Source organism: Siphateles boraxobius, unplaced genomic scaffold (assembly GCF_051911475.1).
Source record: "Siphateles boraxobius isolate OS27281-9 unplaced genomic scaffold, OSU_SipBor_1 22, whole genome shotgun sequence".
NCBI classification, from domain to species: Eukaryota; Metazoa; Chordata; class Actinopteri; order Cypriniformes; family Leuciscidae; genus Siphateles; species Siphateles boraxobius.
The window spans coordinates 12383199-12410951 of NW_027508833.1; the positions used below are offsets into that span (position 1 = coordinate 12383199).

At 45.1% G+C, this 27753-nt stretch overlaps 1 protein-coding gene across 4 annotated transcripts in view; it reads left to right on the forward strand.

The window, feature by feature from the left end:
• LOC143746681 (connector enhancer of kinase suppressor of ras 3-like) overlaps window positions 1-27753 on the forward strand; it is a 117223-nt gene that overhangs the window by 88139 nt on the left and 1331 nt on the right. For 2 of the 4 annotated variants that reach the window (XM_077238662.1, XM_077238663.1), the window contains exons 16-24: window positions 10108-10161; window positions 10288-10327; window positions 10442-10611; window positions 10889-10962; window positions 11152-11223; window positions 17540-17601; window positions 17674-17792; window positions 19392-19740; window positions 19942-20138. In XM_077238662.1, the coding sequence (XP_077094777.1) occupies window positions 10108-10161; window positions 10288-10327; window positions 10442-10611; window positions 10889-10962; window positions 11152-11223; window positions 17540-17601; window positions 17674-17792; window positions 19392-19740; window positions 19942-20138 (1137 nt within the window). The remainder of the gene's footprint in view (window positions 1-10107; window positions 10162-10287; window positions 10328-10441; window positions 10612-10888; window positions 10963-11151; window positions 11224-17539; window positions 17602-17673; window positions 17793-19391; window positions 19741-19941; window positions 20139-27753) is intronic. The other 2 variants (XM_077238664.1, XM_077238665.1) reach the window with 1 other exon arrangement.

Genomic DNA, 27753 nt, shown 5'->3' on the forward strand with positions numbered 1-27753 from the left:
CCTGGCCAGCCTTCAGGGCGCCCGCCCCCCCACCCCATTGATGTTCTACGGCACGAGGTCGTGCCTTGTTGAAGGGGGGCATTCTGTCACAGTCTTCGTCTGCACCGGTCTGTCTTAGTCATCTTCACTACACTTCCCAGAATCCTCCTTGTCTCCACACCTGAACTCACTCCCTCACTTACCAGCCTGTTCCTCGTTATCATCATCTGTGTCACCTGTCTTCACATCATTATGGTTCATTTGTCTCTGTATTTAGTTTCTTCTGTTCAGTCTGTCTTTGTCGGTTCTCGTCTATGTAAAGTTATAGTGTTTTGTGAGTGTACCCTCTGCCTGCCTGTACCTGTTTGTTGTTGCTTTTGAGTAAATCTTTGAATTGGAGCTTTTTTGCCTCAGCCTGTCTTCATCTACACCACAACCGTGACACCGTCATTCTTTGAACTGAGTGACACTGAAAAAATGTCCTTCTTACTGGGAGAAGATAATAATACAGCTGCACTAGCGGCTAAATATGTGCTAGCTATTCACAACGCCAGAGACAGCTAATTCTCTGTAGTGACCCACTGTATTTATTCATCTATTAAGATAGATTATTTGTATTTATCTATCTATTTACAATGTTACATATTTTATTTGTTTGTTTGTTTTATTATTTATATATATAATATGTTGATGCTTTGGCAACATTGTGTTACACACTCATGCTAATAAAGCTAATTTGAAATTGAAATTGAGAGAGAGAGAGAGAGACAGAGAGAGAGAGACAGAGAGAGAGAGAGAGAGAGATATGTGTTCAGTTCTGGCATCACCTCCATCAGTCTGATCCAGAGTCAGTCCAATATAAAGCCCTCCTCGCCAATGAAACCTCAGCAGAACCTCATCCTCTAAACACACTCGCTCTTCAACTCCTCCATCAGACTACACTCCCCGCTGACCACAGCTACAGCCCCAAAACTATTGTTAAAGAAATACACACACATCTAAAAGACACCCATGATCAATCACTAAAAGCACATTTTGACCTCCAAAATAAACTCCAATGTTACTCGACCCTCAATAGAACCACTAAATTGGCCAGTTATCTATGTATTAAACATTTTAAAGAAAGACAAATCCTCTCCAAATACAGATTAAGTGACCACGATCTAGAGATAGAGAGAGGAAGACATAGACAAACATGGAGAGAGAGAGAGCAGAGGATCTGTAGAAACTGTGATCTACAGCATATAGAGGATGAGGAACACTTTCTGCTCTTCTGTCCCAAATATACCGATATAAGAGAAACTTTTCTGCCCAAATTTGAAGCCTTGATTCCGTCATTCTTTGAACTGTGTGACACTGTAAAAATGTCCTTCTTACTTGGAGAAGATGATAGTACAGCTGCACTAGTGGCTAAATATGTGCTAGCTATTCACAACGCCAGAGACAGCTAATTCTCTGGAGTGACCCACTGTTTTTCTAAAATTTTTTTGTTATCAATACCTAATCACTACACACTATAACATAACGTAAACACTAGACAAGGGACTAAGGAAAACTCGGGGCTTAAATATACAAGGAGGCTAATCAACAGAACTAGAGACAGATGCATAACATAATCAGTAACCATAGAAACAAACATCAGAAACACAGGCAGACAGGAACCAGGATCCATTTTTCGTACCTTGCTTAATACATCTAAAATGATTTGACATGTTGTATCATTTGACATGTTGAATGTTGTATCTTCTAATCGTGATAACTGATCTTGATCTAATTTGGTTCTTCAAGCAAATTTGTGGATTTGATTATAATATCTGGAATAAGTTGTCAGAGATTACTGCGCGTTTTTGTTTTAAATGGAAAGGGCCGGGTTCGAATCCACTGTGCGACACCAATGTGTCTCTGAGCAAGACACTTAACCCCTAGTTGCTCCAGAGGCGTGCGACCTCTGAAATATAGCAATTGTAAGTCAATCATATGGAGTAATTATAAAATTGTAAGGAAATTCATATGGATTTGTTTTACGATCTCTTTATATAATTTTTGAAGCAGCAAAGTGATAGTTGCGTAGCTGTCAATGGAGCGACAGAATAATCTCATATTTCATCTAAAACATCTTCATTTGTGTTCTGAAGATGAACAAATGTTTTACTGGTTTGGAATGACATGAGGATGAATTTTAAGATGAATTTTAATTTTTGGGTGAACTAACCCATGGCAATGGTTAACTATATGAATGTAATATAATGAAGGTAGATTTTAACAAAAAGGTTGAACTGTGTTCTCAAGGCAAGTTGTCAAAAAATGTTTTATATGTTTAATTTTATTTACTTTTTCATAACATGCATACATAATCATACATAACAAGGATTTCTAGCCATGCGTGTTTCAAATAATAATCAAATTACATTTATTTAAATGTTTTATTGCTGTATATATATCCACTGAACCCTTTCCACACATCTTTTTTTAGCAACATAATCAACATTTCTCATATATATATTTTTTAAATATAAATTATTTATGACATTGTTATTTGTTATAGTTTGGCCAATTTCTCTTTTCTGACTGGTTCATTTACCTCTTATTATTTATTATTTGTATCTACTTATTATTTATTTGCTCTGTTGGAAAGATGGGGATCTTTGTATTTCGAGCCAGTAGGAATGCAAAGACTTTACTTCTGAAAACCCTGGAAATAAACAGTCACTATGTTTTTGCGATTTGTTCAGTTTGCTTAAGTTTTGCGCAGGCAAAACAGTTATTTAACATTCAATTTGAAATTGTAAAATGGTATTGGCTTGGTAATGGCTTTGCATTTGAGAGAGTAAATGTTGAAATTGTCAATTTTTGTGTTTTCGAGCAAGATGAATGAAAGGGAACTTATTAATGATTAATGGTCTGTTAAGTTGGATTTAAAAGAGTTTCTGTTGTTGAAGTTTTGGGCTCAAGCTTAGGTCGAGGACAGGTAGATGAAGATCATGATAGGCATTGCTTTTTTCAATGAACAATTACTGGACTTATATCAACACAGTAAACAAAGTCTGTGTTCTCGCATTTTTGCAATGTGTTCTTGGTTGTTACATAAGGTGATAAATGATTTTCACATGTCATACTAATGTGCACTCATGTGAAAAATGCAAATAATTGCATAGTTGTTTTTGTTTTTTTACAATTCGTGATGAATCTGAAAGGCTTTATTTATCCTTTTAATTAATTTTTCTGCATATGTTTTGGTTGGTTCATGAATATTATGATCAGTGGTGGCAGAGACTGTTGCAGAAGTTCACCTTTATTTCATGTGAAAACTATTCACCAGTAACAGTTTAATTTTATATAAATAGCCTACATATTCAGCTTTCATGTGATTGTCTTTACTGCCCGTATTTGTGTGTAGAATAAGAAGTGGAGAATGTTTTGAAATGTTTCTTGCGCAAGCAGAAGTTCTTTTTTCTCTAAAATGATCCGGCTGTGTGCTCGACCTCTTTATAGTGGTGGGAGGACAGTTAGTTACATGTCATTTCAGAGTGAAAAAACGGACGGTCAAATACTCAACCTGGTCGAGTCTGGTGAACGGGTAAAACAGATTATGTATTAATATATTATATACTGTAACAGTATTATTGTCAACTGCAGGCTTGAGAGCTTAAAATGTCTCTTCTAAATTATCTCAACAAAACATCTAAATAATTTCTTTGTTTTTTTAGATATAGACAAATAGACAGCAGATTTTGACACTTGAATCACAGTGTCACTTATAAGACCCACTATTGTAGCCTATATTCTTGTTTGTTATGGTTACAATATAGGCAAATTGAATAGGTACATTTTATGCGTGTTCTATGGCAGCAACCTTAATTTTTGGATAATTACCAAGAGTGAAACATGTCTAAAACCTAATGATGTATTTGAATGTGAAGAAAATGCTCATTCAAGTTGTCTGCTAATCTGTTATTCCTTACAGAGGAACTTGTGAAGTTTGAGGAAATTAAGCAATAGGTTTCATTTAGCTTGCATCTTTTTCCACCCTCGGTTCTACTCTTTTTCATGGCTTCTTTATTGTGAATACATTTTTTCAGGTTGATAAAGGAGAGATAATTTGCTTATTAATGAAATAATATATATACTGATCAAAATTATAAATACAACACTTTTGTTTTTGCCCCCATTTTTCATGAGCTGAACTCAAAGATCTAAGACTTTTTCTATGTACACAAAAGGCCTATTTCTCTCAAATATTGTTCACACATCTGTCTAAATCTGTGTTAGTGAGCACTTCTCCTTTGCGAAATAATCCATCCACCTCACAGGTGTGGCATATCAAGATGCTGATGAGACAGCGTTGATTATTGCACAGGTGTGATAATAGCGACTTACAGCCTTATGACCTCACCGTATGAGCCACTCTTCAGCCATGACACTTCACAATGAACTCAACTCAACACAAATCATATAGAGGTTACCATACACAATCCTCGCCACAAAAGGGCACTTAAAGATCGACATATAACCAACTTAACCTGTCTTATAATACAACTGAACCATTACACATAGAGTTGATCAGGTTGTTGATTGTGGCCTGTGGAATGTTGGTCCACTCCTCTTCAATGGCTGTGTGAAGTTGCTGGATATTGGCAGGACCTGGAACACGCTGTCGTATACGCCGATCCAGAGCATCCCAAACATGCTCAATGGGTGACATGTCCGGTGAGTATGCTGACATGTCCGGTGAGTATGCTGGCCATGCAAGAACTGGGATGTTTTCAGCTTCCAGGAATTGTGTACAGAACCTTACAACATGGGGCCGTGCATTATCATGCTGCAACATCAGGTGATGGTCGTGGATGAATATCACAACAATGGGCCTCAGGATCTCGTCATGGTATCTCTGTGCATTCAAAATGCCATCAATAAAATGCACCTATGTTCGTTGTCCATAACATACGCCTGCCCATACCATAACCCCACCGCCACCATGGGCCACTCGATCCACAACGTTGAAATTAGCAAGCTGCTCACCCACACGCTGTCTGCCATCTGCCCTGTACAGTGAAAACCGGGATTCATCCGTGAAGAGTACACCTCTCCAAAGTGCCAGACGCCATCGAATGTTAGCAGTTGCCCACTCAAGTCGGTTACAACGACAAACTGCAGTCAGGTTTTGACCCCAATGAGGACGACGAGCGTGTAGATGAGCTTCCCTGAGATGGTTTCTGACAGTTTGTGCTGAAATTCTTTGGTTATGCAAACCAATTGTTGCAGCAGCTGTCGGGGTGACTGGTCTCAGACAATCATGGAAGTGAAGATGCTGGATGTGGAGGTCCTGGGCTGGTGTGGTTACACATGGTCTGCGGTTGTGAGGCTGATTGGATGTACTGCCAAATTATCTGAAACGCCTTTGGAGACGGCTTATGGTAGAGAAATGAACATTCAATTCATGGGCAACCGCTCTGGTGGACATTCCTGCAGTCAGCATTCCAATTGCACACTCCCTCAAAACTTGCAACATCTGTGGCATTGTGCTGTGTGATAAAACTACACATTTTAGAGTGGCCTTTTATTGTGGCCAGCCTAAGGGACACCTGTGCAATAATCATGCTGTCTAATCAGCATCTTGATATGCCACACTTGTGAGGTGGATGGATTATCTCAACAAAGAAGTGCTCACTAACACAGATGTAGACAGTTTTGTGAACAAGAGAAATAGGCCTTTTGTGTACATAGAAAGTGTTGCGTTTATAATTTTGTTCAGTGTATAAAGGTTGTGACATTCTGTGACACTTTTTCATGTCAGTTTTTTAAATGATGTTCCGTGTAATAGAATCGCCAATATCTAGAGCACATTCAACGAGATTCTCAGTGGGTGTTTCTGAGTGGGGAGAACATGTTTGATGTTTTTAGAAGAGTGGTGTTTTGTTCCGCGACTACAGCGTCTCAAGGTCACCCAGTTGCCTTGCTGCACGGGCTATACAGCCGGATGTACACTTCACAAGAGTTCACTAAGCTAGTCGCATCCAAAGCATTATCTAAAGCCCTTGCATTCTTACTCTCCTCGATTAAACTTTGGATGCGTGTCTCTAGTTCTGAAATTGTCTCCGTCAGCCTGACTATATCCCTGCATTTATCACATGTGAAGCCCTCACTGCTGGCAGAGAATACTGCTATTGTGCCAGTCATGTGCTATTATAATTTAAATGATATATTTAAATGATATTATCACATCGCATGAGTTGGACATTTTATTTATGACTGAAACCTGGCTTAGTATTGGTGATTTAACCCCATTCACTGAATTATGTCCTCCACAATTGGGTTTCCTAAATTCCCCAAGGATTTCAGGCTGTGGTGGTGGCCTAGCTACAATCTTTAAGAATATATTCAATTGCAAAATTATTCCTGTAAAAAACTACTCCTCTTTTGAAGTTCAACTGTTAAGACTTGCAAATTGTTTCCAAACCCCTCTGTTATGTGCACTGGTTTACAGACCCCCCAAAGCTACTAGCTGTTTTATACATGATTTCTCTGACCTCCTGTCTGTTATGGCCATTCAGTCTGACAAGATACTCATTCTTGGTGACTTCAATATTCATGTCTGTTGTCCAACTAAGCCGATAGTGAATGAGTTTTTAGTGTTACTTGACTCTTTTAACCTCACTCAATCAGTTTGTGGCTCCACTCATGCGAAGGGCCACACACTGGATCTTGTCCTGTCATCAGGGATATCAGTTTATAAACTTGATATCACAAATGTTGCCATTTCTGATCATTTTCTGATTGAGTTTGAATTTTCTAGCTATATCCTTCCCTCTGTCTTTCCCCCGACTTATGTTTTAGCTCGTTCTTTTAACTCAGCTACAGCTTCCCTTTTTTCCAACTCTTTTAAGCCTGCTCTCTCTCCTTCCCTTTGTACTGACTTGCCATCATGCACTAATATTGATGAGCTTGTCTCTAGTTTTAATCTGTCCTGTACTGATACATTGGATCAGATAGCCCCTGTAAAATTAAAAAGACTCAAATCAAACACTTCAATCCCTTGGGAGAATAGCTCCACACAAGCTCTCCGTCAAGCCGGTAGACAGGCTGAACGGAAATGGAAAAAAGATAAGCTTCAGGTCTCTTATGACACATTTTTGCAACATCTGAAAGCCTACCAAGCCGCTGTAAAAAAGGCAAAAGCTAATTATTTCAGTGAACTTATTAATTCACGGGCTAATAGACCCAAAGTTCTTTTTAAAGTTGTTGATACACTATTAAATCCAGCATATACAGTTGATACATCCTTAACTTTTGATGAGTTTTCTGATTATTTTATCCATAAAATTGACCATATCAGATCTAGCATCACAACCCAGCGCTGCATCTCCGTTACAGCTTACAGTTCTATCAACATCCTCCAGCATTTTACCCCTCTGTCTTCCCCTGAGCTGTCTGAGATAGTCTCTCACCTTAAGCTTTCTTGCTGTCCCTCAGATGTTATCCCTTCTCGTCTCTTTAAAGAGGTCTTTGATGTCCTTTGTCCAACTGTGTTAGCTATAATAAACTGCTCTTTATAAACTGGTGTTGTTCCCTCTGGTTTTAAGCACGCAGTGGTACAACCACTGTTGAAAAAACCCAATCTTGATCCCAACGAACCTACAAACTTTAGACCCATTTCTAAATTATCTTTTATTTCTAAAATTTTGGAAAAAGCAGTTTTCCAGCAGATCTCCTCTTTCTTGACGAGTTTTAACATATTGGATACATTTCAATCTGGTTTCAGAGCCCTCCATAGCACTGAATCCGCACTACTTAAAGTATATAATGACATCCTTCTTACTATTGACTCTGGATCAAGTGCATTACTTATTCTCTTGGACCTCAGTGCTGCCTTCGACACAATAGATCATGGGATTCTTATTGATCGTTTGGAAAATAGTGTTGGACTACAGGGCCCCGTCCTACGCTGGTTTAAATCGTATTTGACAGAGAGATCATTCTCTGTCAAACTGGGAGCTAAATCATCCCCTCCAGTAGATATTAAATATGGTGTCCCTCAAGGACCAGTTCTTGGCCCCCTGCTATTTTCCCTATACATGCTGCCCTTTGGCACTATCCTTGAAAAGCACAACTTAAGAGACCACTGTTATGCCGATGATACATTATTGTATTTACCTATCTCTCCTGGTTGCTCTACAGCTATTGAAACTATTTTTAGCTGTATGGAAGACATTAAATCCTGAATGGCAGAAAACTTCCTCCAGTTGAATACCAAGAAAACAGAGATGATTTTATTTGGATCACCTACCCATACAAAACACCGGAGCAACGACCTTGGCCCTTGGTCATCGAATTTGCAGAATCAGGATCAACAAAGATGTTGATACAGGAACATCTTGCACTTGGTGAAATCACGTTCACAGTTTTCTGACGTTTCAATGTGGATAAGAAAATTTCAAAGTGTTTTGAAACGAAAATGCCATTTTCAAATGTGTACGGAATCTGGAATAATTTAGACAAAGCCTCAAACTATGACAAACAAGGTTCTCTGTCATGTCTAGGTAACTAGGCACTGCTCATCACCTACGAAATATATGGACTGGTCATGAAGGAAAGGTGAATTCAGCAAAATGAAAACCTGGTTCAGAGGGCTTAGGACTTCAGACTGGGCTGAAGGTTTACCTTCCAACAGCCAAGACAATGCGAGAGTGGTTTAGAGACAAACTTGAGAGGCCCATTTAAACTCAATGAACATCTCTGAAAATTTCCACCAACAGTCCCCATCCCCTCTGACAGAGCATGAGAAGATCTGCAGAGAAAATTGTCTGAAAATCCCCAAATCCAGATGTGCAAAGCATCACAAATCTGGTATGGATTTTTTAATAAAGCATTTTAGTATAAGGCTGCCACATAACAAAATAGCAAAACATGAATTGGATGCTATAGATATACTGTATTCTGAATACTTTCTGAATGCACTGTTGCACTTAATTTTAAAGTATGTGCAGTGTACAGTGTACTTACCCAAAAAAGTACTGAGTAATAGAAGGTAAATACAGGTGGCGATCCTTGGGGGGTATGGACCGACGAGCCAATGGAAACGGAGACGGAAGCATGAGGAGCGACAGATATGAGAGAGGGGAGAGAGGAAAGAAAAGAAAAAAAAAATCTTGGCCCGGTTCCCACGACGCGCTGCCATCTGGTCCTCCACCAGCTGGGTGATCTCCTTCACGGTGCCTGGCGGTGACGCTGTATGGCCCTCGGTGGACGGCTCAACGCTCCTCCGCCGCCTGGCAGACGGCGACGGCTCTTCGGGGAGACGGCAGGAGTCCCCCGCTGCCTGCTCCTCCCCTTCAAATGGCGGAGGGCGGCGACTCCTCCGCTCCCTCCCGGACGGCAGCTGCCCCTCCAACACCCAGGCGGCCAGCAGCGAGCTCGACCGTCCTCCCGGCAACTCACTTCAGCGCACCGCCTCGAGTGTCCATGGCCGCGAGTCCCCCGCTCCCTGCTCCTCCCCTTCACTGGCGGACTGTAGCAGGCTCCCGCCCACGGTGAGCGGCGGCGCGCTGCCCACCATGCTCGATGGCATCGCAGGTTCACCCACAGCGGCGAGGACACTTTGACAGTGCGTTCCTCCCTCTTCCCGGGTTTCGGCACCAGTGTAACAAGATCATAGTTCAGGGAAGAAGGAGGCGGGAACCGGCGAACATTTAAAGACTTTAATCACAAAATACATAAACAACCGCCAGCAGCCCCTCGCGGACGACTGCTGGCAACCAAAACAAAAACCAAACACAAATAAAACACAGGCCTGCCGTCTCTCGATCATCAACGTTGTCGCTCCTCCTTTATGCTTCCACTTCTCCGTGAGAGATGCGAGACCGGTGTGCTTCACAGGTGTCGCTCATTAACACTCGCACCACCGGACTTGCGCCGTTCTCTCACGTCCCTCGGCCTTGTCCTGTTCGCCACAGTTAGGTTTAGGGATCAAGTGCAAGGTTAATACCTAGTTATTAGCAGTTATTGTAATGACTTTAGTGAATACATAGTATGTTCATGCCGAACAGGACTGTAAAATAAAGTGCTATCAATGGCCCTGACTGAAACTGACCCTAATGATCACTGAATGTGTCTGTTTTGGTCTCTTTCCAGGCCTCTTTCCCCATTTCTCTGGCTCCACATATTGCTGCTGATGAGTACAATCCGGTAATTCTTGTGAACCTATTGTACATTCATATTTTTGTCTGCATTGTGAAAGTGCCAGAAATCATGATTACAAGACACGGTGTGGTCATTATATTATCAACAGATTTCATATGCATTTGTCTTCAGGTGTCTCTCAGACAGAAGTCAAAAAAGAAGAATTGTGGAGGTATGTGTTGCACTGCACAAACAACTCAAAGTTGTGATCAAATATGATGTTTGTTTGTTTTTCCTGTGTCACAATTTCTTTTTTATTTTGGCATTTAAACATTTGTTCTAATAGGCAGTCTAAGAATGAGCAGAAGGAGAGTTTCAGTAAAAGATCTGGAGCCAGTGGACTATCAGGGCTGGCTCTATAGGAAAAAAGAGGGGAAGGGATTTCTGAGTATTAAGTGGAAAAAATATTGGTTTGTGCTAAAGAAAACCTCTCTGTACTGGTACACAAATCAAGTGGTGAGTATCTGAATGCCATTTATGTGCCTACATCTTATCATGCTATTGTTTTTTTCTATTTATTGATTATAATTTAAAAAGGTCAGCACAACATACAGTATATTTTTAGTTATTTTAGCATTGATCTTGGTAAAAAAGAAAAAGAAGAAAAAGTATATACAGTTTCATGTTAGAGGATGAAAATAGGATTTAAATTTAATATTTTTTTCTCTGCCTTGATAATAATGAAAAAAGGATATTTTACAAAAAAAAACTTTTGTTTTGTGTTTTTTCCCAGGCTGAAAAAGCAGAAGGGTTCATAAATTTGACTGGTTTTGTAATTGACAGAGCAATGGAATGTAAGAAAAAATAGTAAGTGGCGTTGTCATTTCTGTTAATTTTCTCTTTAATTGCTAAAAATGATTTGTTTTCTAAATGAAAGGACCTTCAATTAGAATATGACATGGTTCGTTCCTCTACTGTTTTTTTTTCATTATCATGATGATTATAAGATATCTTTCAATTGAACAACCCTTCACACTTTTTTTGTGTTTCTCACAGTGCGATCAAAGCTTGCCATACCAAAGTCAGGATGTTTTACTTTGCAGCTGACAGCAATGAGGACATTAACCTGTAAGCCCATTGACACATCAGTTTGAAAAAACATATTATTTTTAGTAACATCCATGGTTGTATTTACAGTAGTTACAGTAATGTTTCGTATAAACTCATTCCTTCATTCCTTCCCTGGTACGCCATACTCCCTTATATAGCAAATTCCCTACCCGACTTACAATTACCTGCATCCTGCAATGCTTCCCTCAACTAAGCCATTTGTTACAAACTCTTTGAGGCCGAACAAAAGTCTTTCTCCATGGATTCTCATTGGGTTGTTGTCAGATTAACTACCTTTCAGCCACAGCTCCAAGCAGACTATCCCGCAATGGAAGTTTTGAACAGAACCCACTCATACTGTCACATAAACAGGGCGGAAGCAAGTGCAAGTTAATTCTTTTATTTATGGTCAGTAGACACAAAGACAATCTCGGGGAATCTCAGCAGATGGTGGCGCAGGGACTCAGTGGTCAGCGTGCAGGTGAAGGTGAATCCAGTGCGGGTGATAGAAACCAGTGCAGGTAGAACTCCAGACGAGACAGGACACGAAGACACCGAACAGGAACTCAAACTGGAACAGACTGCAACTGGGACACGAGGCACGACACAGAGGACACCAAACCAACGATCTGACAAAGAGAGGAGATTGTGATGAGTCTTTATAGAGAGGTGAATTGGCAGCAGCTGGCGCTGATAATGAGATCAGCCGGTGACTGATCAGCTGAACGAGCGGTAACGCCCACTCACATGCGCTCATACTCACAGAACAACAATAACACGAGACATGAAGGAAACAGCGAATTCATGAATCGTGACAGTACCCCCTCTCCTAGGGACGCCTCCTGGCGTCCCCAGACTCCCTTACCTGTCGATTGTAATCATCAATAAGGGAGTGATCCAGAATGTCTCTAGCAGGCCCCCAACTTCTCTCCTCCGGACCGTAACCTTCCCAGTCCACCAAGTACTGGAACCCCTCCGCCTTGAGTCCAGAATACGATAAACCGAATATGTGGTCTCCCCATCTACGAGTCGCGGCGGTGGGGGAACCGGGACAGGTGGATTAATACGAGAACGAAAATCTGGCTTAATTTTGGATACATGAAAAACGGGATGAATTCTCCTGTACACTGGAGGAAGTTTGAGGCGGACTGCCACCGGACTAATAATCTTGGTGACAGTAAACGGGCCAATAAATTTGGGAGCAAGTTTATTCGAAACGGAACGGAGAGGAATGTTCTTGGTAGAAAGCCACACTTTGGAACCGACGACGTATACGGGAGGCCTCCGCCGGTGGCGATCGGCTTTGGCCTTGGTGCGCGCTCCCACTTGGAGTAGAGTCTCCCGGGCTCTAGTCCAAGTGCGATGACACCTCTGGACAAAGGCGTGGGCGGAGGGAACCGCGACTTCGGGTTCCAGACTAGGAAAAATTGGTGGCTGGTACCCTATGCTACACTCAAACGGAGATAGGCCCGTGGATGATACTGGTAATGAATTGTGGGCGTACTCCACCATTGACAGTTGTTGACTCCATGAGGAAGGATTCTTGGAAACCATACATCGCAACGTTCTCTCCAAATCCTGGTTGGCTCTCTCAGTTTGGCCATTGCTCTGGGGATGAAACCCTGAGGACAGACTAACAGTCGCACCCAGTAATCTACAAAATTCTTGCCAAAATTTGGACACAAATTGGGGACCTCTGTCGGAAACCACGTCTGTCGGGAGGCCATGTAACCGAAAGACGTGGTTAACGACTGTTACCGCTGTCTCCTTGGCTGAGGGCAATTTGGGCAAGGGAATAAAGTGGGCCGCCTTTGAGAACCGGTCCACCACGGCTAAAACTACCGTGTTACCCTGAGAGGGTGGGAGGGCGGTGACAAAATCTAGAGCGATGTGGGACCCGGGTCTCGAAGGGACCGGCAGCGGTTGAAGGAGCCCATCTGGGGGTCGATTGGAAGTCTTACCAGTGGCACAAACTGAGCAAGCCAAAACAAAACTGTGAACGTCGCGAGCCATACGTGGCCACCAAAATCGTTGCTTGACTAAAGATGTAGTGCGGCTAACTCCTGGATGACAAGCCACATTGGAACAATGCCCCCACTGAACAACGTCGGACCGTAATTCCTCTGGCACAAATAAGCAGTTCGGTGGGCAACCGACCGGAGGCGTTACCCCTTGTAAGGCCGTCTTGACCTTCGATTCGACCTCCCATGTGAGTGTAGAGGTAATTAGAGTCTCTGGAAAAATGCACTCGGGAGTAGACGGGCGATCGGAACGGTCAAAAATGCGTGATAAAGAATCGGGCTTGATGTTTTTGGAGCCCGGGCGGTACGAGAGAGAAAAGTCAAAACGTCCGAAAAAAAGTGCCCACCGAGCCTGCCTAGAGTTCAATCTTTTAGCAGTTCTGATATATTCCAAATTCTTATGGTCTGTCCAGACGACAAAAGGTACCCCCGACCCTTCTAACCAGTGGCGCCATTCCTCCAATGCCAATTTGACTGCCAACAACTCTCTATTACCAATATCATAGTTACGTTCGGCAGGGGATAATCGATGAGACAAAAACGCGCATGGGTGCATCTTGTCGTCTGTGAGAGAGCGTTGGGATAGCACTGCACCTACCCCCACCTCTGACGCATCGACCTCCACCACGAACTGACGTGATGAATCAGGGGTAACCAGGATGGGGGCTGAAACAAAGCGGCCCTTCAGTTTGGCAAACGCAGCTTCCGCTGCGTCTGACCACCTGAACGCCGTTCTGGGGGAGGTCAAGGCGGTCAGAGGCGAGGCTAGTTGGCTGAAATTGCGAATAAACCGCCGGTAAAAATTGGCGAACCCCAGAAACCTCTGTAGGGCCTTACGGGAATTTGGACTTGGCCAATCCACCACAGCCTTAACCTTCTCAGGATCCATACGCATTCCCTCAGACGACACAATGTACCCAAGGAAAGGAACAGACTGTGCATGAAAAGCGCATTTCTCCGCCTTGACAAAAAGCCCATTCTCTAGCAGTCTCTGAAGCACTCGTCGAACGTGCTGCACGTGTTCCTGGAGAGAAGAAGAAAAAATCAATATATCATCCAGGTAGACATATATGAATTGGTCGACCATATCTCGCAGCACGTCATTGACGAGTGCCTGGAAGACCGCTGGGGAGTTGGACAAGCCGAAAGGCATGATCAAGTATTCAAAGTGCCCCCGGGGGGTATTAAAAGCAGTCTTCCATTCATCCCCCCTCCTGATGCGGACCAAATGATAAGCGTTACGTAAATCCAATTTTGTGAAGATAGATGCTCCTTGCAACCTCTCGAAGGCTGAAGACATCAATGGCAAAGGATAAGTATTCTTTACCGTGATGTTGTTCAGCCCCCGGTAGTCAATACAAGGTCGCAAAGACCCATCCTTCTTCCCCACAAAAAAGAACCCCGCCCCTGCTGGAGAAGAGGAGGGACGGATGAACTCCGCTGCTAGAGAATCAGAAATATATTTCTCCATAGCCTCCCTCTCTGGGACAGAAAGTGAATATAACTTGCCCTTAGGCGGAGACGTACCTGGCAATAACTCTATAGCACAGTCATAGGGACGATGCGGAGGGAGAGAAGCAGCACGAGACTCACTGAACACCTCCTTCAGGTCTAGGTACTCCGTGGGCAGGTTTGACAAGTCCGCTGCTTCCTCCTGAAACGTACAAACAGAAACAGACGGACAAGCAGACACAAGACAGGACTCATGACATTTACTGCTCCATTCAGACACTGATCTCTGCTGCCAGTCTATTTTGGGGTTGTGTTTGATGAGCCAGGGGTGACCTAAAACAATGGGTGCCAGGGGGGAGTCCAGGATATAGAAGGAGATGGTTTCAGAATGGTTGCCGGATACGCTGAGTGTGAGGGGTCCAGAGGTATAAGAGATAGTGGGGAGTGTTTGTCCGTTGAGTGCGTGCACTGCGATGGTGTGACTGAGCGGTAGAAGGGGAACCTGAATCCTGAGTGGAAATGTGTAGTCCATGAAGTTACCTTCAGCCCCGGAGTCCAGTAGTGCTTGACAGTCGTGGGTGTGAGCTGACCACCTGAGTCTTACCGGAAGGAGCGTTGATGTTGATGAGGTCTTCTCAGCGGAGATCCCACCCGACAGTAGCCTCAGGTTTACTGCCGGGCTTGCCCTTTTACCGGGCAGTTGAAAGCGAAATGTCCTGCTGAGCCACAGTAAAGGCAAAGGCCCTGGGACCTCCGCCTTTCCTTCTCCTCCCGGGAAAGCCGAGCTCGACCGACCTGCATGGGCTCATGATTGTAGACAGGGCTGACCGCGTCCAAACTGTTGAATCTCGGAGTCTCCACCGCTCCGAAACCCCGAGCAGGTCTCTTCCGACCCTCGACTCAGGAGAGTCGAGAGTCTACACGAAGTGCCAGATCGATCAACTCGTTGAGGGTGGGGGGTAAGTCCAGTGCATATATCTCCTTCTGGACGCGGTCAGCCAGCCCATGCAGGAACATGTCCCACTGCGCCTCCTTGTTCCACTGACACTCCGCCGCCAAAGTCCGAAACTCAATAGAGTAGTCAGATACTGATCTCTCGTTTTGCTTGAGATCCGCTAGCATCCTTGCTGCCTCATTTCCAGCGACCGAGCGGTCGAAAACTCCTTTCATGGCGGCGGCGAGTGTCTGGAACGAGGCACAGCATGGATCATGGTGTTCTCCCACACCGCCGTCCCCCACAGAGCTGCACTTCCAGTCAGAAGTGTGAGTACAAACGCCACTTTGCTTCGTTCTGTGGAAAAGGTCCTGGGTTGCAAGGAGAAGTGCACAGAACAGCGTGTTAGAAATGCCCTGCAAAAGTTTGGCTCACCATTATAGGCTTCAGGAACTGGCAGTCTGGGCTCTGACTGGAAGGCGCTCTCTGGTGGTATAGGAGGAGCGGGCGGCGTGGGTGGCGCAGTGGGAACCCGCAAAAGTTGAACTTGCTGGGTGAGCTCGGATACCTGCGCCACAAGAGCTTGAATAGCCCGGCCCGAATCACCCATGTTCCTCTCCTGGGTATCCATCCGTGAAATGCTGACTTTAACAAACTCCTCCCAGGTAGTTGAAGTTCCGCTTGCTGCTTCCATGATGGTCAGATCGTTCTGTCACATAAACAGGGCGGAAGCAAGTGCAAGTTAATTCTTTTATTTATGGTCAGTAGACACAAAGACAATCTCGGGGAATCTCAGCAGATGGTGGCGCAGGGACTCAGTGGTCAGCGTGCAGGTGAGGGTGAATCCAGTGCGGGTGATAGAAACCAGTGCAGGTAGAACTCCATACGAGACAGGACACGAAGACACCGAACAGGAACTCAAACTGGAACAGACTGCAACAGGGACACGAGGCACGACACAGAGGACACCAAACCAACGATCTGACAAAGAGAGGAGATTGTGATGAGTCTTTATAGAGAGGTGAATTGGCAGCAGCTGGCGCTGATAATGAGATCAGCCGGTGACTGATCAGCTGAACGAGCGGTAACGCCCACTCACACGCACTCATACTCACAGAACAACAATAACACGAGACATGAAGGAAACAGCGAATTCATGAATCGTGACACATACTCTGTATCTCCAGCATTCCTCGGGATGAAGGAATAACATAACGTAACCAGAAAACAGTCAGAGTCTTTCCCGTACGTGAAACCATGGCGCAGAGTCAGGGAATTTGTTTCTCACCCTGGGTGACTCTATACTCCAAACTCTATCCAGGAGTTTGGCTACAGCGCCCGAGCTGTGTGGAGGTGAGACTTACTATATCTAGCTGGTGCCACAGTATCCTGTGTGTGTGGGCCCCCCTCAGCTTCTTGCAGTTTGTGAGCCCACAAGGAAAAGGCCCCACCTTATTCTTTTGGGCTGAGCCAGACTGGGCCAGAGCCTGGCCATCAGGTGGTCACCTGTGAGCTTCTCTCCCAGACCTGACTGCAGGAGAGGGCCCTGGTGTCTTGGTCTTTCACTCTTTTATCAAATAAACTTTCAAATCACATATTAATGTTTCTGTAGGGGACGTATTGACTCACTCTTTATCTTGCCTCTCACCTGGGACCAATTTTCCAAGGGAGACCCTACCAGGAGCTGAAGCTCATTTTATGTGTTTGGGTTTGCTGGCATTGAGTTGGCTGACCTGTCTTTGGTTTTTGTTTGCATGTGTGACATGTGGTTAAAAGTAAAGGAAGATGAAGGTTAAAACTGAAGGAAACTTGAATGAATTTATAAAAAGAATTGTGTTAGACAGTTTTAATTAATCACTTGTATAAACATTCATTTTGACAGTCTTGTGTGTCATTGTTGGTAACTTGTTATGTTTTGTTATTTCAGATGGTTAAATAAACTTGGTCTGGCAGCTATTCAGTATGAACCCACAGAGGGTCATACAGCTGGTAAGTTGTAAGTCTACTAGTGTTACAAGCATTCCTTAGAATTTTTGGCATCTTTGTTTTTCTACTGCACAGAATGCTACAGTGAGGCCAGTGATCACGAGGAGTCCACTGACACACCTCCTCCACCCTATTCTGAGCACCACACCCAAGCTGTAGAAATTGTTAATAGTCCATCAGCTGCTCCACACCAGGCAAGTTCACAGTTGCACAATATATGTGTCCTTGACCTCCTGCCAAAGATTCATACATTATCTACAAACTTCATGTTTCACTGTTTTCACATTGTCTTTTTTCACAGCAGAAGAATATGGATGACAGTTTTAAGGTGTTAAATTTTGAATTTACAGTGGACACTGGATTAGACTTGTTCAATAAATAACACCATGTCACTTGTGATAAGACTTTTGTAATAAAACTCGCCATCTTTAATATTCACTTTAGTCACCATCACTGTGATTGAAGGTATTATTCAGTGATATTATGAGAATAGAAAAGGGGCATTATAAAACAAAGCTATTATTATATAGAACAGTTGGGTTCAATCCTCCTCCGAGAGGGCCACTATCCAGCAGTTTTCAGCATGAACATACATCGTTAGACAGGTACTAAACATAATCTAGCAAACATTTATTAATAATTTGTGGATGAAATGTTGCAGGTATATGTAACATCCAAAGTATTTATCATAATGTACTTTAAAAAATATTTTAAAAATAATGTCAGTAAAATATATGCTGTTGTTCATAAATACCAGTTGAGATGTACAACAAGGATTTTGTCATGTCGCCGGAAATAGTGATCAGTGTCCAAACATGTGGTGAGCCAGGGTCCTTACCAGTGCCCAAATTCGTGTACATGACATACTGATTCACAAGCTAGGGAGCTGATTGAGACGAACACATCTAATTTATACACCCTTGTTTCCTTTCCTCGTATCTCAGCTCCACCCCCCTTAAGGTGCTAGGAAGGATACAAGGAAATAAAATGAGGACAAAGGAATCGAAGGAAAGGTTATGGGTGCTTCTCATTTCTTATTTGTGCATCCTAATTTCCTTCCTTCCTTCCTTCCCTTCCTTTCCTTTCCTTTCCACCCCCTTAGAATGCAAGGGAAGGATACACCTGTATTTCCTACACCTACATTCCTGACTCCTCAGGAAGCTTCCTTGCTCCTCATTCCTCACTTCCTCGTGGTCCAATTAGAGAATAGAGATGTCCTTCAAGATGGCTGAGTTCAATCGGTTTCTGGGTCACAGTCTGGGGGACGTAGGAGCAAGGAAACGAAGAAGCATTAAGGCTGATTTATACTTCTGTGTCGGACCTACGGTGTAGCCTCTACGCTGTAGGCTACGTGTCGGTTTTCATTTATACTTCTGCGTTGTCCACGTTGAAATGCAATTACACATGCAGAGGGAGCATGTGAAACTCTAGTGTAGGGTCCTAGCAGACCAATTACAGTGCTTGCAGTCCGCAAAGAATTGACGCGTTGTTACATTTTTGGAGAGGTGCACGTCAGGGTACACCTTAGCTACGGAGTAAGTTCGACACAGAAGTATAAATTGGGTTTTAATTTGAGTATTGAGAAGCAACCACAGATCTTAGCTATAGCCCTAATTAAACACCTGAAATCTTTAGGATCTTTAGGGTCACCAAAATCTTCGAGGCAGGTGTGTTGGAACTAAACTCTGCAGTAGGACACTGGACACCCTTGATATAGAAGAACAACGTTTAAAGACATATATTATAATAGAGAATGTCATTGTCCCTCCCTCTGATGTATCTTTCCCATTTAGGAAAGCCTTCCTCCTCCATATTCCTCCCCTGTTCCTAGTGAAACCACTGGAACCCTATCCTCCCCCGTCAGTACGATGACCTCCCACAGCTCTGCCTCCTCTCTGGCTAAGCATAGACGGTCTTGGCTAGACCTTGTCTCACAGGCAACACCTACTGCTGGGGAAACAGTAATCTGCTCTGCTGTGGTCCATACAATGAACCCCACAATAAAGGAAACCTCACAATGCAGTGAAATCACTGCTACGTCTCAAGGCCCCTTTGAATGCTCATCAAAAACACCTATGGCAATATCCACAGAGCCAGAGGAACCAGAACCGCTGCTGACCTCAAATGACACCAGACCTGAAAGTAAGCAAGATCGGGAACCAATTAAACATCATAAACAGATGTATGATAGGAAATGACATTGTTCAGCCAGTGACATGACTACTGATCAATTTGGAGGATATCAGAAATGTTTGTTATTATCAAAAATAAAACTTTCATAGAAGTTTGATTGTTTAGGTTTAAACATAACTCTTGCTATAAAAGTTATAATTGTTTTAATAGCTCTAGATGGACAGCAAGGAACTGATGATGAGATGGAAAGATTGTACTTGCATTTGAAAAGATCAAGCCTGTCTCCAACGGGCGAGCGAAAACCATCATCAAAATGGGAATTACGAACCTCATTTATAAAGCGTTGCAAAAACCAGACGCTCAATGAGAAAATACATCTCATCAGAACCCTCAACAGCACTCTAAAGGTTAGACATTCAGATAAACCTTTTCTAACATATGAAAGTTTCTTCCTCAAATCTTGCAATTTTCTCTATAAGTATTAAGGCCTATTTACATCAACTGTGAAATAAGTTGGGGGAAAAAATAGTACCAAGCGTGTGTACTAAGCATGGGGTCGCATTATATTTTGTGATTTGATTACCTTGACCTGATCAGCACAGCAGTATTATCTTCCATCTAACATTCCACATTCCACACTAAGACAACAAACTCCAACAAACACAGTTGTTGGGTGAATGGGTGAACCCAGTATGAAGTATGTTCCAGTACGAAGCTGCAAAAACTGATTTTAACATTGATACTATTATTAATAATTGAGCAACCACAATAATTGAGCACCAATTTAAGATATTAGAATTATTTTTTTGAAGGATCATGTGACACTGATACTGGAGTAATGATGCTGAAAATTCTTTGATCACAGGAATAAATTACATTTTAAAAGAAATTAAAGTCCACCTGTGGTGAAAATCAAGCTTTTAATTTTGTTTATATGTCTAAGTGTTGTTTTTAATATGCTTTAAGACAAACCATGTGCAAATTCATAAGTCAACACCATTGCTGAGCATTTTATCCTTAAAACTGCAGTGAACCAAAGAGAGTTAAAAAACTCTCCTACCGTCACAAACTGGTAACCAACCCTTTCAATGTGTGGAGCAGGGCTTTTCCAGTCATTATTTTTAAGGATGCTGATTTTTAGAATGTAGCCTACTGACAGGGTTTGTGTAACATTAGCAACACTGCAATTAGCTGTTTGATAACATAGTCAAGCCAAAGGCTAATCATATCAATTAACGTTATGTGTGGACTTTTATTAAAATTCTGAATGGATTATATATAGCCGATAAAGCACACAAAGACAGCTCCCTTTATAACAGGGGTGTCCAAACATGGGCCACTGTCCTGCAGAGTTGGGCTCCAACTTGCCTCAATACACCTGGCTGGAAGTTCCTAGTATACCTAGTTAGACCTTGATTAACTGGTTCAGGTGTGTTTATTTGGGGTTGGAGCTAAACTCTGCTGGACAATGGCCCTCCAGGAGCAGGATTGGGCATGCTTTATAATCACTACAAAGCTGTCACTCATCTCAATTCGCGTCCTTACAAAATTCTGTTATAATCAATTAAGTTGTCTATGCACAAAGAATCTCTGATTTACATCGTGTCTACACTTAATGTGAGGATTTGCGAGCATGCAGTACTCGGCACTGAACAAAAACTCCAGTGCTTTGACCGGAGAGTGGATTCTGACCAAATTTAAACACTCCTGATTGGTCAGTGTGTTCAACAAACATGTGCGTGATTGGTTACATTGCTCACTGTTGCAAAAAAACATACTGTAGTAAATGGAGACATTTGATGTTTCCTTTCAGTCGATAACGTCAGACGTAGTCGACGGTCGACTGAATGGGGATCACGCTAGGGAGCCTATCATCTTCGATTACTATTGAACGAGCCAATGTAATTTGGCGTGTGTGATTTGCATCACACACTCCGCCCCCGCGGCGCGGGTATAAATACGGAAGTGGATGCACGCACTAGTTGCCTTTCGCTTCGGAGCCGTTCGTCTTTGATGTCTCTGAAGAGTGCTGTTGTGTTCAACGAGCGAGTGTGTCGGTGTTCTTTCGGGAAGACCTCTCCAGTGTTGGTGTTCTACAGCGTGGTGCAGCGGTGATCGCGAGCTTCTCAGCTCTCAACTGCTGTTTTAACAGCATCAAATTTCTATTGTTTGTTTGTGTGTTGACGGTTGGTTAGAGGGCGAGAAGTGAGTGCTTCACTGTTAGTTGGAAGACTATTCAGTGTTTGCCGCGGTCATTCCCTGTGTGCTCCGGCACTGGTGACGGTCCCATTTCCTAAAAGAGCAACACGGGTGTGAGTGCGTCTTTTTCAAGATGCCATTCCATCCGTGCGTTTCTGGGTGCGGTCTGGCACTATCCCCCTCTGACGGTCACGAAAGTTGTGTCGCATGTTTGGGCTTACAGCATGCTGGGGCAGCTTTCGTGGATGAGTCATGTTCTCACTGCGGGAACATGACCATCTCGGGGTTGAGATCTAGACTCGCCTTCGTCAAAAGCGTTGGTGCAGTCCCCACCTCTGGGCCCCGCCCTTGTTCTTCCTCTGGGTTACCTTCCCAGAGGAGGACTGGGGCGCCGTCCAAGCTGGGTGATCTGAGGATCACAGTGAGGGGTAATCCGCCCGGCCAGGCCCCGTGGGTCCCTCACTCCTCTATCACACCGCAACCGGTGGAGCTCCCCATTGGTCCCGCTAGTCCCTCTGTAATGGACAGGCCAGCCGTATCATTTGGGGCCCCTCCAGGGGATACGATGTCAATCGCAGCATCGGAGGGGGAGCTGAACTCTGGAGATGATGACTCGGCTGCACTGCCTCCCTCCGGGAGACCAGTGTTGCCCGAGCCAGATCCAGAGATGTCAGCTATGCTGAAAAAGGCCGCCGAGGCGGTAGGGCTCGTGTGGAACCCTCCACCGTGTCCTGAGCCGTCTCGGTTGGATGATTGTTATATCGGGGCGGGCCGTACTGGTTCTCAGTCCGCCGCCCCGGTTCCTTTCTTTCCTGAAGTGCATGAGGAGCTGACGAGGGCATGGATGGCACCTTTCTCTGCCAGAAACCGCCTGAGTAGCTCCTCCCCCCTCACTACCCTTGATGGGGGAGCGGTGAAGGGTTACGAGGCTATCCCTCCGGTGGAGCGGGCCGTTGCGATGCAGTTATGCCCAACGGCGGCCGCTTCCTGGAGAGGTGATCCTCGTCACCCCTCTAAAGCCTGTAAGTTCTCGTCCGCTCTTACGGGCAAGGCTTACAAAGCTTGTGGGCAAGCCGCTTCCACCTTGCATGCCATGGCGTTGCTCCAGGTCCACCAGGCCCAGGCACTCATGAACATGCACGAGGGTAGTTCGGACCGTGAGCTCATGGGTGAGCTCCGCACTGCAACTGACCTCGCCCTCCGGGCGGCGAAGGTTGCAGCTCGCGCGGTCGGTTCGGCGATGTCCACACTGGTGGTCCAGGAGCGCCATCTCTGGCTCAACCTGGCCGATATGAGAGAAGCGGACAAGGTTCGGTTCCTGGACTCTCCCATTTCCCAGGTTGGGTTATTCGGCGACGCTGTGGAGAACTTTGCCCAACAGTTCTCTACAGCTCAGAAGCAGACGGAGGCCATCCGGCACATCCTGCCTCGGAGGGACGCTGCTGCCTACACCCGCCCACCGAGGTCAGATCCTCCGCCTGCTCGTCGCCGAGGGCGTCCGCTCGCAGCCGCCTCAGCTCCCGCCGGACCATCGCAGCAGCCTTCACCCAGGTTCCGGCGTGGAGCCGGCCGCGGAGGGGGCGCCCAGCCTGCTCCAGGCGCTGCCAAGCCAGGTGGTAAGCATCAGCGCAAAAGAAAACGCTGAACCTGGTCGGGCTCTCAGGGATGGAAGAGTTGCTCGTGGAGTGGTCGCCGATCCACTCCCTCTGGCTGGTTGGAGGGCCGGCTGGAGTTTTTTGTTATGTGTGTGTCTGTTCCGCCGCTGGCCCCTATAAAAACGGGGTCAGCGGTACCCACATTTTCAGAAAAAGAGCAGATTTTCTATTCCTGAGTCCCAAGTGGACTAGTCTGGCGGGTGTGACCCTGTATTAGCCCTACATCCCTCAGCTTCCCTTGGACGCCAGCAGGCAGCTTGGTGCGTTCGAGGACCCGGTCATCAGCCTTCTCACGCGCCCCCTGCCGCTTGTGGAGACAGGTAAGTGTTGCACAGCACACTAACACCACTCTCTCTACTTTGCTGCCCCACCTCAGGCTCAGCTAACCCGCTCAGGTCAGTGATAGTCATCACATTAGGTGTTGAGCAGACGTGCTCCTGAAAATTCAGTGATATTCATCACACCGAGTGTTGAGCAGTGCTCCTGACTTGTACGTGCTTATCTTATCCTGCTGGCGAAGGATTTGATATAGCCGCCCTCCAGCCGGTACGAAGGCCAGTTGTAAACTCGTTCTTCGTGCTACTAGGTGGTGGGTCGGGACCATCTTGGCCCAAGATTGGTCTGCAGCTCCGACCTGAAAGACATGTGCTTAAGGACAGATCTCTACCTTCCGCACCGCAGGCCATCCTGTGGGTTGCGTGTAAGGGTGGAGTATCAGTACAGTGTCCTTCCCTTCGAGTGCTCCAGAGCCCGTTGGGTCTTCAGGTCAACTGGAAGAGAGTAATCTCGCCCACGGGCTTAGTATCTCTTTTTCAGTTTTGGAGATGGACTCGGTCTAACACGTTTCTCCAATGAGAATGTGTTCAGCTGGTGTTTGAAGTGAGAAAGGGTCCCACTGGAAGAACTTTCAGAGGCTCCTGGGGTATATGGTAGTTGCAGCCATTGGCTTCCTCCATATGTGACCGCTTCAGCGCTAGCTTCATGATCGAGTCCCTAGGTGACCGTGGCAGAGCAGCTCACCCTGTGTGACTATAGTTCATCCCGGTCTGCTGCCAAACCCTCTTCAACAGAGGGGCCATGTACATGGGCGTGTTTTAACGGGGGCCTGGGCGACCCCCGACTACACGGGCATTCGTGCCTCGAGTTGTTAGACATTGCGACCGCTGCTGTCACAACTCACCCGTCACCTCCTCCTTGGAGTCAGAAGCTTCTGAGGACGCTTTGTTCCACTCTTCCCGCTTTACTCAATCGTGCCGCCATTGAGCCTCACGAGAGTTATAGCCAGGGCAAGTGGAGACTCCATCCCCTGGGTCCTGGGAGAGGAACAGGTCTTCATAGTTGCCCCTTATTGGCCCAACTAGACCTGGTTCCCATCAACAGCCTTCCTGACTTCCCCTGAAAACTCTTTCGGGGACGGGGCACGATGGCACACGCGTTCTGCCCCCGGAGATCCCGGGCGGTCTTATATCTGAACGCGGAGGTTCAGGTGGCTATCACAAGAACATGTGATAGATACCATCACTTCTGCGAGCACCCCCTAGAATTGGGTAGCATGCTTACGCCTTTAGAAGTGGAACCTAGTCGTTGAGTGCGTCTTCTCTCAAGAGGAGATCCTGAAAGCTTTCAATCACTTCAGTGCTCTCTTTTCCTGCAAAATGGGTTGCAGTAGGCTGTTTTCCTTCACCCTCAAAATGATGTTGCCTCGGTGTTTAAACGCAGGTGTATGCAGAAGCACGTTCTGATCGTCAGGTTCCTGAGGAGCAGGGTCTTGTAAATCCTTGTGTCCCTCTTTATCCTCTTGGGCCTTGTCCCTGGTGCGACTGCACTGCAGAGACCGCCCCTGAGCCACTGCAGGCAGTGAGTTAAAAAATCTGTTATATCAGTTCTCCTGCTCGCGTGGTCTCTACTAGAGGGTAGGGACTTGCTCGCTTTCGGTCAACGTATTGTGCCTGGAGTCTGGGCCGGCTAACTCTCACAAGCTGAGACCCCGGCTCGGATTGTGCCCAAGGTTCCTACCTCTCCCGTAATAGGAGCAGGTGGTGAGCCTGCAAGCGCTGCCCTGGAGGAGGCAGATCCAGCCCTGGCTTCTCTGTCCGTTCGCTTGGACGTGTACAGAATGCAAGTCATAGACCTCAGACCAGCTCTACAAATATCTGTTGGAATTCAGCAGAGAGGGAAGGCTGTTTCCATGCAAAGTTGCACTTAGTGCTTGCCTTCATTTCGGTAAAGATCCGAGATGCAACATGTCGACTTAGGTGTTGAGCTCCTCTATGATGAGTGTAAAGTGCTCCGCCTGGGCGTTGACGATATGCTTTGCTAAAACCGATTCTAGAGTTGGGGGCTGGACGACACCTAGTTGAACCGCTGCTTCCCGTGGGCTCCCTTCTCATGAAGCCAGTTTCACCGTGAGCCCGGTTCAAGTGTCGGCTTGCTGCGCCATTCCCCTCCTATGGACTGGATGCGTGCGCCTTTCTACTCAAGTTGAGTTTCCTTAAAATTGAACCCTGTTGAGTTCCTCCACACCCCTCCGACGTCGGACGTGCGGAACGTCTGGTGTTAGGCCTACCACTCGTAAGCAGTGTGGAACCTGTGTTAGGCTGGGTCCATATGTTGCGGTCCCTACGGCGACCCCATATGTGTATTCTTCCAAGATACGGCTCCCTGCGGCGAGCCCGTGTCTTCCCTCGGCAGAGTCTCTCTGCCGTCACTGTCCGGTGTGTCTCCCCCGTCTTAGGCTGGAGCCACCCCAGTGACATTCCATATGTTAGACCGCCCGGTTTCCGCCCAGTTCATATGTGTATTCTCCACGTTACCTCCCTCTGGGTTGGATGTGGCTTCCGCAGCGTCCCTTCCTTCCAATGTACGGGGAACGCTTTCCCAGTGGTCCTGTAGGAACAGCAGTGACTTCCCTGGCCTAAGCCCTGTCCTTCCCCGCCTTAAATTTGCGGGAGCATCAGGAGGCTTTTGTTTAGGCACTGGAAGGTGGCAGCTTTAGTGGCGTTTTCAAAGGTTATCCCCATTCAGTCGACCGTCGACTACGTCTGACGTTATTGACTGAAAGGGAACGTCCTGGTTGCGTATGCAACCCACCGTTCCCTGAAGGAGGGAACGGAGGACGTAGTCCCCTTGCCACTACCGCTGGACCACCGCTGACCCCGGGTTACTCTCGGCTCCTCAGCGAAAATCAACTAGTGCGTGCATCCACTTCCGTATTTATACCCGCGCCGCGGGGGCGGAGTGTGTGATGCAAATCACGCACGCCAAATTACATTGGCTCGTTCAATAGTAATCGAAGATGATAGGCTCCCTAGCGTGATCCCCATTCAGTCGACCGTCGACTACGTCCTCCGTTCCCTCCTTCAGGGAACGGTGGGTTGCATACGCAACCAGGACGTTCTCCAGAGTGGAAACACAAATATACACTGGAGTATCTACCAAATCTGTTTCGTCAATATGATATTGTTATAGTCTCAACTGAGGGTGATCTTGTTTTTTATTTGATGGTGCTTAGCTTCCTCTTCTTTTACTGACTTCAAACATATAAGGCTGAATTAAACCAAAATTTCCACTTGCCATTGTGTGGCGTTTACTACAGTTGATCGAGTGGATCAGGTAGTCCAAGTTGGTGTGATAGAGTGGAGGCGGGGACTAATTTGCATTTTCATATTCATATTCCGTGTATACTAAATGAAGTGAGGGTGTAGAGTTACATTCAAGCTATTGTAAGGCATGAAGAAATTATTTTCTCAGGAAAAAAACATTTAAATGTGTAATTTTGATTATCAAAGATGAGTTTTAAGGGATACAAGTATTCACTACAGTGGATTTTAAATTGTAATAATATTTTATTATTTTGACTTAAAAATAGATTTAATTTTTTTTTATTATTCCAGATTTTTGAGGTTAAAAAATATGAGGTTATGCATATTATAATACAAAATACAACATAAGATACTTATTACAAAAATGTTATAAAAAGAAAGTATTGGAGTTTGTAATTAAGTCTGTAATGTGTAGGGAAAGTTTTTCTTTAGACTAATTAATGCAGATTTCCTTCAAAATGTATTTTTCATAATTCAGTGTTTGCATTTCTGATGCACCATGATGCAATTTGAGAAATATTTCTGAGCATGGGACAAATATGAGAGCAATGTTGCAGGAATAAACC